This window comes from Lepidochelys kempii, chromosome 7 (genome assembly GCF_965140265.1).
Source record: "Lepidochelys kempii isolate rLepKem1 chromosome 7, rLepKem1.hap2, whole genome shotgun sequence".
Taxonomy (NCBI): domain Eukaryota; kingdom Metazoa; phylum Chordata; order Testudines; family Cheloniidae; genus Lepidochelys; species Lepidochelys kempii.
Window position 1 is genome coordinate 125836803 of NC_133262.1, and position 14119 is coordinate 125850921.

The following is a 14119-nucleotide window of genomic DNA, read 5'->3' on the forward strand; positions in this document are numbered from 1 at the left end:
TTGGTTGACAAAGGTCACTGCGTAAGTCTTAGATTTACTTTACTTTCTACTTTAGTGAGGCACTTGATAGAATACCTAACGACCTTCTGGTTTTAAAATTTGGACTATACAAGATCAGTAGAGCGCACACTCAATGGACTAACAACTGTCTGGCAGATCTCAAAGTAGCCATCAATGAGGAATCATCAAAGGGGGTGTTTCAAGTGCAGTTCCTCATGGATCAGTACTACAACTGACTCTATTCATCATTTTCACCAATGACTTGGAAACAAACATAAAATCACTGTTGATAAAATCTGTAGATGATACAAAGATTGACGTAGTGATAAATAGTGATGAGGACAGGGCAGACATCTGGAGCGATCTGGATCACTTGGTGATCTGCCCATTCAAAGCAAATGTGTTTAATACAGCCAAATGCAAGGTCACACGTCTAGGAACAAGGAGTGCGGGACATACCCAAAGAATGGGGGCCTGCTCCCCACAACTGCCCGCGCGGCTGTTATCATGGCCGGGTTGTGGCAGGAGACCCACACAGGCAGCTGTGGGGAGCAGGTCCCTCCACCTACCCTGAGCGGGAGGCCTGAGGGGTGGGGACACAGGCAGGGGTCTGCTTTCAGCCCCACCCCCACCCTGGGTTGGGGGGCAGGCTCCCCAGATCTGCTCCAGCTTCCAGCTTGGTCTGGGGCGGGGCCTCCAGGGAAAGAGGAGGGCGGGGGCCTCAGGGACTGGGGAAAGGCTCCGATGCCCACTGCTTCCATACATCCCACTGCTCCCATATACCGCACCCCCCACTACCGTCCCACAGCCTCGTCCCCACACACTTTGACGAAGTGGGATTGTTCTTAATGTTTCCTCTGAATACTGTAGGGGTGCCTCAGTTTCCCCTAGGCATTTCTTAAGTCTCTAGGTGGTGGGATAAGGGGGTGTAATGGCTGCAGAGCAAAGGGCCAGGGTACATAAATGGCCGACACTCTGTCTCCTGGCCACTGATGGCCTGGGCCCTTCCCCCCTGCAAGGTGAGAGCTAAAGGGTTGGAGAACAAAGGAATCAGGTGCCCTCCTGGCCCAGGGAAAGGGACAAAGCCCAGAGGAGGAGGGGCTGGAGGGAGTTTCCATTTGGGGCTGGCTGGGACATGGAGTGAAGGGCAGACGTGGTTGTCTGGCTCGCTGCCCCCAAAAATGGACCCAGCTGAGGGGTCCTGTTCTCTGCACCTACAAGCTCTGTGTCAGACCATGTTCCTGTCGTCTAATAAACCTTCTGTGTTACTGGCTGGCTGAGAGTCCCGTCTAACTGCGGAGTTGGGGGGCAGGACCCTCTGGCTTCCCCAGGACCCCGCCTGGGCGGACTCGCTGTGGGAAGCGCATGGGGGGCAGAGGATGCTGAATGCTCAGAGGTCAGACCTAGGAAGGTGGAAGCTGTGTGAGCTGTGTGTCCTGCAGACAGGCTGCTCCCAGAGAGGAGACTTCCCCAGAGTCCTGCCTGGCTTCATGGGGAGCAGTTCCAGAGCATCGCCCAGGGACCCTGTGACACACACATATTACCTCTTCCATATACCGCACCCACCCCACGCACACCCCACTACCACCCCGCACCCCACAGCCTCGCCCCCACACACCACTGCTCCCATATACCGCACCCCCACTACCGCCCCGCACCCCACAGCCTCGCCCCCACACACCACTGCTCCCATATACCACACCCCCCCACGCGCACCCCACAGCCTCGCCCCCACACACCACTGCTCCCATATACCGCACCCCCACTACCGCCCCGCACCCCACAGCCTCGCCCCCACACACCACTGCTCCCATATACCGCACCCCCCATGTACCCCCCACTACCGCCCCGCACCCCACAGCCTCGCCCCCACACACCACTGCTCCCATATACCGCACCCCCCCACGCGCACCCCACAGCCTCGCCCCCACACACCACTGCTCCCATATACCGCACCCCCACTACCGCCCCGCACCCCACAGCCTCGCCCCCACACACCACTGCTCCCATATACCACACCCCCCCACGCGCACCCCACAGCCTCGCCCCCACACACCACTGCTCCCATATACCACACCCCCCCACGCGCACCCCACAGCCTCGCCCCCACACACCACTGCTCCCATATACCGCACCCCCCCACACGCACCCCACTACCACCCCGCACCCCACAGCCTCGCCCCCACACACCACTGCTCCCATATACCGCACCCCCCCACACGCACCCCACTACCACCCCGCACCCCACAGCCTCGCCCCCACACACCACTGCTCCCATATACCGCACCCCCACTACCGCCCCGCACCCCACAGCCTCGCCCCCACACACCACTGCTCCCATATACCGCACCCCCCCACGCGCACCCCACAGCCTCGCCCCCACACACCACTGCTCCCATATACCGCACCCCCCACGCGCACCCCACTACCGTCCCGCACCCCACAGCCTCGCCCCCACACACCACTGCTCCCATATACCGCACCCCCCACGCGCACCCCACAGCCTCGCCCCCACACACCACTGCTCCCATATACCGCACCCCCCACGCGCACCCCACAGCCTCGCCCCCACACACCACTGCTCCCATATACCGCACCCCCCACGCGCACCCCACAGCCTCGCCCCCACACACATACCCGTACATCCCACACACGCACCACTGCCCTCATGCACCCCACAGCCTCACCCTGATACCACTACCCCCATATGCTCCACCCCCACACACATACCACTGCCTCCATGTACCCCACCCCCACATACACCCCACAGCCTCACCCCACATACATACCACTGCCCCCATATACACCACCCCACCGCCTCACCCCATATGCCCCGCCTATACCAATGCCCCCATAGACCCCCAAACCTACACACCACTGCCCCACTCCACACACAGCCCTTAGGCCACCCTCTCCCCATACACACACAACCCAAAAATACCCCAGAAGCTGATCAAGTTATTTCTCCTGCAAGCTGGGAAGAAAGAGAAAGGCTACTGTTATTTCTGTTAGTAGATCCTGGTGCTGAAAGCCATCCATCCTGGGCCAGAAAACAGCAGAGAACTGTTATTGTAGAAAGATGTATTTTATGTGATGCCCACAAGAAGCTAGACATCAATATTAATCACCATATTTTTTAAGTCCCAGCCTTTCCCAGCTCCCTGTGTGTCTCAGTGTGTCCCGTTTGCTCTCTCTCTCGAATTTAGTTTCTAGGCAACCCTGTGCAGCACACCATCAGCAGCTCACACACACCACAGAGACACGTACGTAACATTTCTGTGGTCCGCTCTATCCATAACCCTCAAAAGCAGGTTCTTCTTTTTTCCAGACTGTGGCTCCCATACGTCTGGCTGTCATTAATAAGCTTGTATACCGGCCATGTCCTTTCAAGCCGTAAGTTCCTAGTCCTGGCAGCCCCAAAAGTAGCACCACAGGGTCCATCAGGTCCCCTGATCTGTCACCTTCAAGGTGAGCAGAGAAGTTTTCATTTCATTTTTTAAAGGAACCAATTAGTGAACACAGCATGAAGGATCCAAACAGGGAGCAGATTCCCCCACCTGGGAGCGGGACACGGACCCAAGGCAAAGCCACTGACTCTCCTATTGCCCAGCCGTGGCTGCAGCACCAGGCTCTCATTTGTTCCTAGGAGAGGAGCACGAAGGGGTGGAGGGACGACAGCGTGAGGAAGGGAAGATGCTAACCTCTCCCTTCCTGAGGGAGGGCCAGACAAGGAATCCCACCAGCCTCCGGTTCCCCAAGGCAGGCACCACACCTTTCACAAGAAGCCCCCCACTACCACCAGTACAATCAGCAAAGGACTTTCCCCTTCCTGAGACACAAGCTCGCCCCTTGAAGGGCCTGGGATAGGGAAGGCCACGTCCTGCCCTTGCCCCAGGACAGCAGGTCACGGATCCACAGGATGGCTGCTATGGCCCTACCTTCTCCTCATTCATCTCCCTTTTGGGAAACCAGGCCCCCAGGCCGAGAGCAGCACAACGTGCTTTGAGAAAAGAAATCCTGCTGCCCTCTCCTCACGCTGCGCTTCCCAGCAGCCTCGTCACCTCTGCCCCCATGACCTAGAACACACGGGGCAATGGCTGGGCAGCCGCTCTGCTGTGATGCTGCCTGGGCCCAGAGTGGGGATGGAGAGCCCAGGGCAGACAGGCTCCTAGCTCCCCGTTCTGTTATTTGTTCGAGAAATGCCTTGCCAGCCTCTTTCTGATTTGCTGGTCTATAGCAGACCCTCACCCCTATTTTCCCCCCTTTTATCTTTACCCGGAGACTTTCAACTGGTCTGCCTCCTACCTCCGTCTGGCCCTCAGAACAGGTGTATATATGCTTGATGCATAATACAACGCCTCCTCCCTTTTCCCCAGCTGTCCTTTCTGAACAAGCTGTACCCCTCTGTAACAATATTCCAGTCAGCAGATTTATCTAGTTAAGTCATTTAACTTACACACTAATACTTCCAGTTCTTCCTGGTTGTTCCCCATACTTCTTCCAGTTGTGTATTGACTTGGGCAGATTACCCATCGACTTCCCTCTTATTGCTCTTACGATCCTATTGGAACGTCCCACCCGGCCATCTAGCCCTCGGTTAAGGCTGTCTTTTTTCTGCTTACCCATGGGCTTTTGTCACGTGACCCCTGAAGCCCTAATTTAACACCCTCCTCACGAGGTTGGCTTCCCCCTTTCAGCCTGGAAATGACTGATCTTGGGCATCTTTGAAAGGGCTTCTTCCTCTGTACATAGGAAGCCGGAACCCTGTGTACCTCCAAAGAGAGGAGCTCTTACCCTGCATGCTCTGCTGAGGCTTCACATACAATACTGGAAGGTGAACAGCCTGGTTAAGGTGAAATTCAGAAGCTACCTTAGGGATGAATCTGGGATGCAGTCACAAAGACACTTCTTCCTTGTGAAAAACGGTGTACAGCAGGTCTGCCATGAGGGCCCCACCCTCCCAGGGGAGTAAGCACCACGAGTAAGGCAACCATCATGGCAGATGGTTCCACTTGGCAGACTGGCATTAAGCATTAGCATGTAGAGGGTCTCCTGCTGTTATGGTTGAGTTGAACACACTGGGAGTAGGCTCTATCTCTATTGGGATATCCATCCAACAGCCATGCTGCCAGGTTGGGAAGCTGGACTGGGGTGGTTTGTCTTGCCCTTATTCAGATAGTAGGCCTGGGAACAGCTGTAGGTAGATGCATGGGCAGGATGCCAGCTGCAGAATGATGGTGAACCAGAACTGCCTTAGCCACAAGGAAGGTCTGAGGATCACTGTGGCCCTGCCAAGCTTGATTTTCCTAAGGACGCAGGGCAGGAGGGGAAGGGAGCTGAGCTGCTCACTGCATCAGGAAGACACCCCCTCTGGACTTGAGACCTGGCCAGCTTGGGAGCAATAAAGCAGGCACTTTTTGTTCCACTGGGTTCCAAAGAGATCTTACAATGGGCCACCCCTTTGGTGAAAGATTTGCTGCACTGTCAACAGGTGGAGTTCCCCCTTGTAATCCCTGTACAAGCACCCGCAGCAGCTGGCTGCTAGGGAGTTCATTACCCCGGAACGGGAACTGCGAAAGCGTGTTCTGATGCTGGATGCACCAGTTCCAGAGCTGGCCCATCTTCCTGCAGAATGGAATGGATCTCGCTCCTCCCTGCTTGTTTATACACTAGGCAGAGATCATGTCGCCTGATCTGACCTGAACACGCATGGACCAGGCAATGTGTAGAAATATCTTGCATGCCTTGTGGACTGCACAAAGCTCAAGCAGGTTGATGTGCATCCTGGATTCCTGCAGGGACCAGGAGCCTTGGGCTATCTGGTCATGTAGATGCACTCCCTCTCCCAATAGAGAGGCATCCTTGATAAGTGTTCTTGGAGGGAGGGAGAAAATGAAGGGACCACTGTGGCACCTTCAGCCACAGCAGACTGCATGGAACTCAGTTTACGGACAGATGGCAGGCAAAGTCAGATCACCCAGGAATTGAACCTATGTGGGCAGAGCGCCCACTGGATATTCCATACCTAGGGGCTAGCCCATTTAACCATCCCTACCAGAGTAAATCTGTGTCCAATTCGATCTTGCTTGGTGACCAAGCCCCTAACAAAGAGCTGTGCAGAGCAAAGAACCCCCTCAAATACATTCTATGTGTTTGGATTCTGAAGATAAGGAAGGTCCCTCTACCACAGATGTCCGACCCTCGCAGCCCACTCCAAAAAGACAAAATCTATCACAGAGAAGGGAAATATTTACACACGTTAGTCTAGCTCCAGTTAAATATTATGCTTAGCTGTCTGGAGTCTGTGTTCTCAGGCTATGTCTATGAAATCAAAGATTAAACTTCATAACAATTATGAAGCTACGCTGCTCAAATTCAAAGGGAGTTAAAGGCCATTAAAATAGTTTTACTGCTGGTATTAAAGTGAAATTACTCCGTCTCCTCCAGGACACCTGGAGCCGAAACCTTCTGAACTTTCCTATCAACTCACACGGAAAGGCTACGAGCAGAACTGATCACTAAGGCAGCACCTCTGTGAGCAAAGCCTGAGAGCGCTTTGAAGCAGCCTGGGAAGGAGGGGGAGCCTCTTCTCTCAGGAAAATGTGTTTAGTGGAAAGTAAGCAACTTGTCAGGAGAAAAGCGGACAATGCTGATTCCAACAGTTGTACTGGGAACAAACCACCAAGCGGATTAGGTTACCGAGAACGAGAAATGGCTCTGACAAGCCCACGTAAATGCCGGGCTTTCAGGGACAATGTGTGCTTCAGCCACATTTGCAGCCTTGGCGCCACAGGCCCTGGGGGCAAATCTCACTGCCAGTGCCCGCTGCCCCTTTGCGTGGGGTCCCAGGGGCACTACCAGACCCAGGACAGCCAGTGCGTCCGGGGGCCCTGAGCTCACTGCCAGCTCCAGCCGTTTGAGTTACAGGGCTGGGAACTGACAGCAAGATGGCAACAGAGAGGGGTCTGGGCCTCTTTACAGCCCCCCACCTTTTCTGGAGGAATTTTATTTTTTGAGGGGGAGGGGGCGTTCAGGCTGGGAATACACCAGGGGGCACAGACTGCACCAGTCTCCGCTGCCTTCTCTCTGCCTTCCACCCCGGAGAGTCTACCAGACCCACCACAGCCAGGGGCCATCCTCAGCCACCCCATTGGGGCCTGCAGCGTCCCAACAGCTGAGGGCCTCCTTCACCCTCCCCAATAACGGGGGTGGGAGGAAGGGCTCTGCAGCCCTGGCTTGATTTAATTAATTCCTTCTTGAAGTGTCTTTGGTTTATTCTCCTGTGGTGATAGAGAGATCACTGTGGGCTGCTGGGGTCCCTCTTCTCTACCCCTCATTGCCTGGAGACCTGAGCCCTTCATAAGACTTTTAATGTGTGTCCATAACATGGCAACCCCTTCTGTCTCTCGAGGTACTACTCCCAAGCTAATGCAAACATTACCAGGAATAGAGCATTGTCTCAGCTCCGTCTGGGCCATTATCATTTTATATTTGCTCTTTAATATTTACTGGGTTCATGCAAAGTGCATGCTCTGAGCGGGGAAAAAGAAGAGCCGCAGCTTAGATCCAAATTTAGTAATTGCTGCAGCCCCATCTGACACGGATGGTTAACAGGGAGATCTCTACAACACTTCACTTTCCACTGCATTCGGCATAGCGACCTGGCCCCCCGTGTACCAGGCACCCTGGAGCTGCCACCTACAAGAGTCTTCACAGCCCCTCTATCACACTCAGCAAATCCCATATACCCAGACACTCAGCATTGCTGGTAGAACAACTGAGGAGACACGCTCAGGCTACAGAGCCAGGCATGTTGACTCAGTTTGGTTTCCGAGCCACTCCACAGTGAAGGCTGCAGCTCCTATGTGCTATTTGTAACACAAAGCAAAAAAGAATTTGAAAAATTGAATTTGAGTGTCACTATTGATGCTGTTCGTTTGCCTTTTTCTTGAGTTGTTCCCACTGAAATGCTTACATTTAAAGGAAACTTTTGTGTTGGCTTTTGGTTTTGCAAACCCTGTTTTTTGGAAAACTTCTGTATCAGCCCACTGTGACCTGACAGGGTTTCTTTAATCAAAGGGAGGAGACACTTCTCAGACTTTCCTTTCCTAAGCCAGGTAGATGTTTGTTGGCACAGTACTGGAGTGTCAGCTGGCTTTCGAATACCTACTAGCTAGCCATGGTTCCTGGGGCCAGAGCTGACCTTGCAGCCTTACCTGTTACCGTGAGGTTGCTGTAGGTGTTTGAGAACTGCTCCTTCAACAAAACCAAATGCATCTGAGCTGCCTTTTCTCGCTGCAGTTCCAACATAATGTCTGGGTGCTGGGCAATCTTACAGCCTTTCTGCTTATCCAGGGCAATGTCGCTGCGGACAATGTCTAGAGGGAGAGGAAAGAGAGAAAAAGGGAGACGGACAAAACTCAGCTTTCAGTTCCACCCAAAGGAGCCAGATGCTTGACTCTGAACCAGCCAACACTACAACCAATAAACATTACCCGATCATACAAAATGCAAGCCAAGGGGCAGCCTTTCTGGGGCCCATCCACCCCATTTACCTTCTTAGCTCAAGCCCTAGATCATCTGCAGACCTCACTTCTTATCTCCCGCTAGAATGTCAAGCCACTCTCTCTAACGCAGCAGCCTATCCCACCCCCCTTGGAGTGGCTGGCCCCCTGGCAGTTTATCACTCTAACTCATAATTATTACCCTTCCTTCACTGGAAAGTTTTGTCTAAAGTCTCCCAATGTTTATATCATGTCTCCTTGTTTCTGGTTTCTTTGCCAGCGATAACTACAGTGAGCTAAATGCCTCCTTGGTGTAAGGCCACTGCTTTCCCTTACCACCAGATACACCAGGGAGGGATTCGGCTCAACGTCTCTGCTCCAGCACTATTCATCCTTATTGCAACTTTCAAACCTTGGATTAAACCTGTACAGAGTATAACCCTGGGAACAGCTCCCTTGGCACCTTCCCATCCTTGCTCCCCGCACATCAAGAATGCAGAGCTGACGCTTCGTTAGCCCTTTGTTTCCCTCCATATCAATACTGTATGGGTCATATTGTTGATCATGACATAGTCTTCCCATCACACACACCCACAAAACGACTTGCCTGCTGTGGAGACTTGGAAGCAAAGGGAAAGGAAAAAGAAGAAGAGAAAAATAAGCTATATAGCTTCTCCTACGTGCTTCCGGACAGGGGGAGAAAGTGAAAATGCAGGTCTCTGTGTGGACCACTTGCCGAGCTGAGTTACCTCATAATGCACTCGGATACCACAGGTTCAGCCCACCTAGCTCGCTGGCCATTACAATAAGCCAGGAAAGCTGGAGATTCTTGCAGTGTTACAGACGGCTGTGTTTTACTCGGTCTATTTTTTATCTTATCAAACGCACAGTCCTTTCCAAAAATAAAGCCCTGTAGGGTGGCACCTTTGGATCCCAAGGAGCTTGTGTTCTGATCCACTTGTTGGTCTAGCAGAATGTGTCCCCTACTACTATTTACTCTGCAATTCCCGTACAGCTTTACAGATTGCATATCAGAAGCACCAGGTGGTCAGAGCGGAGAGCCTTCCCTGTACCCCTGCCCTTATCTTGCAGTGCTAGATACCATTGTTTGCTTAGTGCCCTAGTGTTTCCGGTAGGGTCATTACATGCAGACTCTGCCCAGCCTGTAGCCATCCCATTTTGTACTGGGCGTGACTGCAGGCCTTGGACAGGTAACCATGCAGCTTTGGGATCCAGCTTATTGACATTTGGCAGAGTTGTGCCCCGAGAGCTGCTGTGATCTTCCCTGTCCAACTGCAGAAGAGCAAGGATAGGGGATGGCTGCCTTTGCAGCCTCATTCCATCCTGTTCCAGGACCCTGTGGCAAGCCATCCAGGGGTTGCGATCAGAGTGCAAGGGATGGACTGGCTGGGGGCACACCTTGGCCCTTCAGTGCCCCACCTCTCTGCCAGGAATTAAGGTGGGAAGGGGGGGGAGGGTCCTGACGGTTTGCGGATCTATCAGGTTTCCTGTGGCTCACTCCACAGAAGTTTAACTGGGGCAAAGTTTGCACAATGTGGGGAACCTCAGAGTTTTACCCCCACCCTCTGCTCCCCCTGTAGTCCCTTCCTGCAGGAGCCTATTGCTCCTCAACCCCTATTCAGAAGAACCAATTGAACCTGTTACTCTTCATGTTGATGTTTTCCAGCTAGAGTTCAACTGTGAGCCCAGCACTGTGCAGATCTCAGGCCACCACCAATATCAGGAGGCAAACCCAGCTGTGCAGAGACCTCTCTGGGGCCCCAGGCCTGCCATGCTGTGCACCCAAGCCATCTTGTCCTCTGACCACCCAGGCTCACAAGCTAAGCAAGATGGGGCTCACATTAGTGCTTGGATGGAGAGCTACAAGGGACACAGGGGTGCTGAAGGAAGTGGTGCTGGTTACTCATGAAAGGGGCCATCTTCCCTCCAAATCAGCACCGAGTCCCCAGCGGTGGCAGGGCGCTAGGAGGTGCCATCTCTCGACAGAGCTCTAGTTCACTTTTGGTCAGTGGAGATGCGTCTCCACTTCCTCCTGTGCCACCTGCCCTCTAAGCTTCCTGGGCACCGGGAGGATGCAGAGCTCCCTCAGGGCTGGCAGGATGCCTGCACGCTCCCGGGTCCCTGGCAGCTTTTCTTGCTTGAAGGAGACACGGAGGATCTCCATTTTCACAGGGTCAGGCGCCCCTTGTGAGACTTTGTCTGCCAGGGGGCAGGGATCAGTTCTGGAGATGTTGGATTGGAATTGCTCCTCCAGGGCTCCTGAGCTGTGGCCCCATGGAGGAAACTCTGGAGAGCCAAGTAGCAGTCTCTGGTCCTGATGTAGGCCCTGGTCACGGGCTGCGGGCCATGGCCAGGCAAGCACTGCAGGCACTTTAGCTGCCAGGCACAAAGACTCCTCCATTACCAGCCTGCACCCTTCCCCAAGGGCCCCAGACCCCTGCTGCTGTGACCCCCCCGCAACTGTCTCCTGCTCCCTAACTCTTCACAGGAACCCCATGATCCCCTGGGACCCCATCCCCTGCCTGTGACCCCTACCCGCAACTGTGTCCTACCCCTAAACTCCCCCCAGGGACCCCACCCCTGCCCGTGACTCCCGATCCTCAAGCGTCTCCTACCCCTAAACTCCTTACAGGGATCCCCCACTCCCTGCTTGTCATCCCCACCCTCAACTGCCCCATCCCCTCCCTCCACTCAGAAACCCCCATTCCCTACCTGTGAGCCCCATTCCCCCAATGCCTTCCACCTCCACCCACACCCTAGGGCCCAACGCTTTCCCCTGTAGCCCTCCCACCTGACCCCAGCCCCCACCCGGACCCAACCCAGAGCACTGTGGCCCCACAACTGCCTTCTGCCCCAGCTGCCACGGAACCTTCCCCCTCCCGTCCGGCGCCGGAAGAGCCACTGCACTTTCACCATGCTGGCCGCTCGCCCAAGCCACCCGGGCGCCTGCCCGCACTCTGCCAGTGCAGGCGAGAGCATGTCCTTCCAGGGCTGGGGTGGACTCCTCTGCCTCGGTGAGCCCCTCTTTGGTTTTGGCGGGCAGCGCTTTGCACAGGCAGGGCTGAGACCAGTGTCCATTGCACGGTAGGCACCAGTCATCCACCTCCTTTCTGCTGGTGGCACAGCTCTAAAACCCGCAACGGCCTGCAGAGACTGTGGGCAAAGGGGTCCTCCTGGGGTGCTCTCCTTGACTCTTCTGATCTGCAGGTGGCTGCCATGTCCCACTAGTGTGTCTACACCTTGCTTTTCAAAGAAGTTGCTTTTTTTCCTCTTCCAGGTGCTTCTGGGAGTTTCCCAGGAATGACATCTCCCAGGGACAAAGTCTCCGGGCTAGGTCACGATCTGGAGGAAGAGTTGGTCAGCCCAAATGGCCAGAGAATGAAAAGTTAAAGTTCTGTGACCACCAGGATCTCACCATATTGCCTGCACGTCTCACTCTTACCAGTACAGTGCCCTAGTGGGTGTAGCTCTTTGCAGAGGAGTTACTTATTATTTCTAGTTTCAGAGTAGCAGCCGTGTCAGTCTGTATCCACAAAAAGAACAGGAGGACTTGTGGCACCTTAGAGACTAACACATTTATTTGAAGTGATCTGTAGCCCACGAAAGCTTATGGTCAAATAAATTTGTTAGTCTCTAAGGTGCCACAAGTACTCCTTTTCTTTTTATTATTTCTAGGACAGCAGCACCTAAAGACCTCGCTCAGGGTTGGACCCCATTGTGCTAGGCGCTGCACAAACTCAGACTGACAGTGCCCACTTCAAACAGGTTCAAATCTAAATGAGTACATCAGTAATTTAGGGGTTTGAAGGATTAGGGAGGCTGTTCAAGGTACTAACATACCCTACATGAAATGCAGGGCAGTTAACGTTTCTGTCCCTTTTTTATGATAAAAAGGCTGCATTGAACCTGCACAAACATGGGGGTTTTGCATTTAACACACATTAATGGACTTGATTTATATTAGACCAACTGCATAAAAGTTAGCGAAATCAGACACAGATTATAGGAGCCCACTGGGAAGCAGCCTCCTGGAGATGGGCAGGCTCGGGTGGGTGGGGGAAGAGGGAGGGGGCTGGCATGCTCACTGCCCATTCAATGGACAGCCTGTGCTAGACAGTCACTTTGCTTCAGTTAAAAAACCCAGCTTGCCCCAGTGTGGCTTGAAAGCTTGTCTCTCTCACCAGCAGAAGTTGGGCCAATAAAAGATATTATCTCACTTACCCTGCCTCCCTGCAAAGAAAGTCATTTGAAGTGCCTTAGACTTTTTATATCAAACAAAACAATTCACTTTGAAGCTGGCTCTCTTTCACCAGTACCCATGGGCAGTCCCCAGCCCTGGGACGTTTGATCGCACAGCTCGTGCGGTGCTACGTGCACTCTGTACAGTAGAATCACTCATGTAACAGCCGCGCAAATGCAGTATGAAGGGAGCACACCCGTGTGGCAGGTCAGGTGATCTGCGGCTGATTACAGGACAAAACTATCCATGCGATTGGGGGGTCACACAAATGATTCATGCATCCGATGAAGTGAGCTGTAGCTCACGAAAGCTCATGCTCAAATAAATTGGTTGGTCTCTAAGGTGCCACAAGTCCTCCTTTTCTTTTTACAAATGAAGGCAAAATCCAAAGGCATACTGTGGCCAGAGTGCCAAATAAAGCAAGAGGGGCTCCTCACAGGCAGTATGTCCTCTCGCCCCAACGTGGTCCTGGTTCCTAGCTCAGTTCCACCAAGATTGAATCATCTCCCTCATGAGAAGGTAACTCCTGCTAGCTGATCCCGGCCATATTCCCCATATGCCTGGCCTATGCTGCACTCCCTGCACTGAGGGCAACAGGTGATGCAGTATCACTCTCGGCAAATAGCCTCCCTGCTCCCTAGCCCCTTGGCAGGGCCTTTGCACCCAAGCACACCTCACGGAGAGTTACTTCTCCGGTAGGAATTCTAGCACCATGCAGCTACCAACATATAGACTGTGACTACACCATGCTGGGGGGCTAAGGAGATGACCAGGAACCTGTGAGGGAGGTATTTGTTATCACTGATTAACGATCAAAAGCAGAGAGTGACCACCCTACACACTGCAACAGAAAACCAAACCAGACCAAATAATGACACAGCTCCTCAGCCACTCTGCCCTACAGCCAGCCTAACAGACCACAGGATGCTGGTGGTGTAGAGCAGGCTAGAGGCTTCTACTGCTCCATCCTCCCTGCAGCCTGCATAGGAGCAAAGGGGCATGGCCAGGAGGGCCCCACATCCCACCTGATGGAACAGCCTCTTGGGGTCATTGGTAGCTGCTGTAAATTAGAACATCCTTCAGGCTCCTCTAATTTCCTCAAGGGAGCCAGACCAGCACACAAGCAGCCCCAGACCAGGGACCATGAAGGAAGCTGAAAGAAACCCTTGTACAAAGGCTGTTTTTGAATTGTTCTGTGTATTCCTTGGCTGTCCCTGGGGATCCGGGCCAATACATCTCTACAAGACTAGAACATTCACAGTTAACAAGTGTCTGCATTAACCATTATCCACAATACACTTGCTATACACTTTCAGTCTTACCATGTGATTTTTTTAAAGAAAACTGTAAAACG

At 53.5% G+C, this 14119-nt stretch overlaps 1 protein-coding gene across 2 annotated transcripts in view; it reads right to left on the bottom strand.

Moving 5' to 3' along the window:
* The window catches only part of HPSE2 (heparanase 2 (inactive)), a 272272-nt gene that overhangs the window by 234489 nt on the left and 23664 nt on the right, over positions 1-14119 (bottom strand). For both annotated transcript variants that reach the window (XM_073354666.1, XM_073354667.1), the window contains exon 3: positions 8217-8378. In XM_073354666.1, the coding sequence (XP_073210767.1) occupies positions 8217-8378 (162 nt within the window). The remainder of the gene's footprint in view (positions 1-8216; positions 8379-14119) is intronic.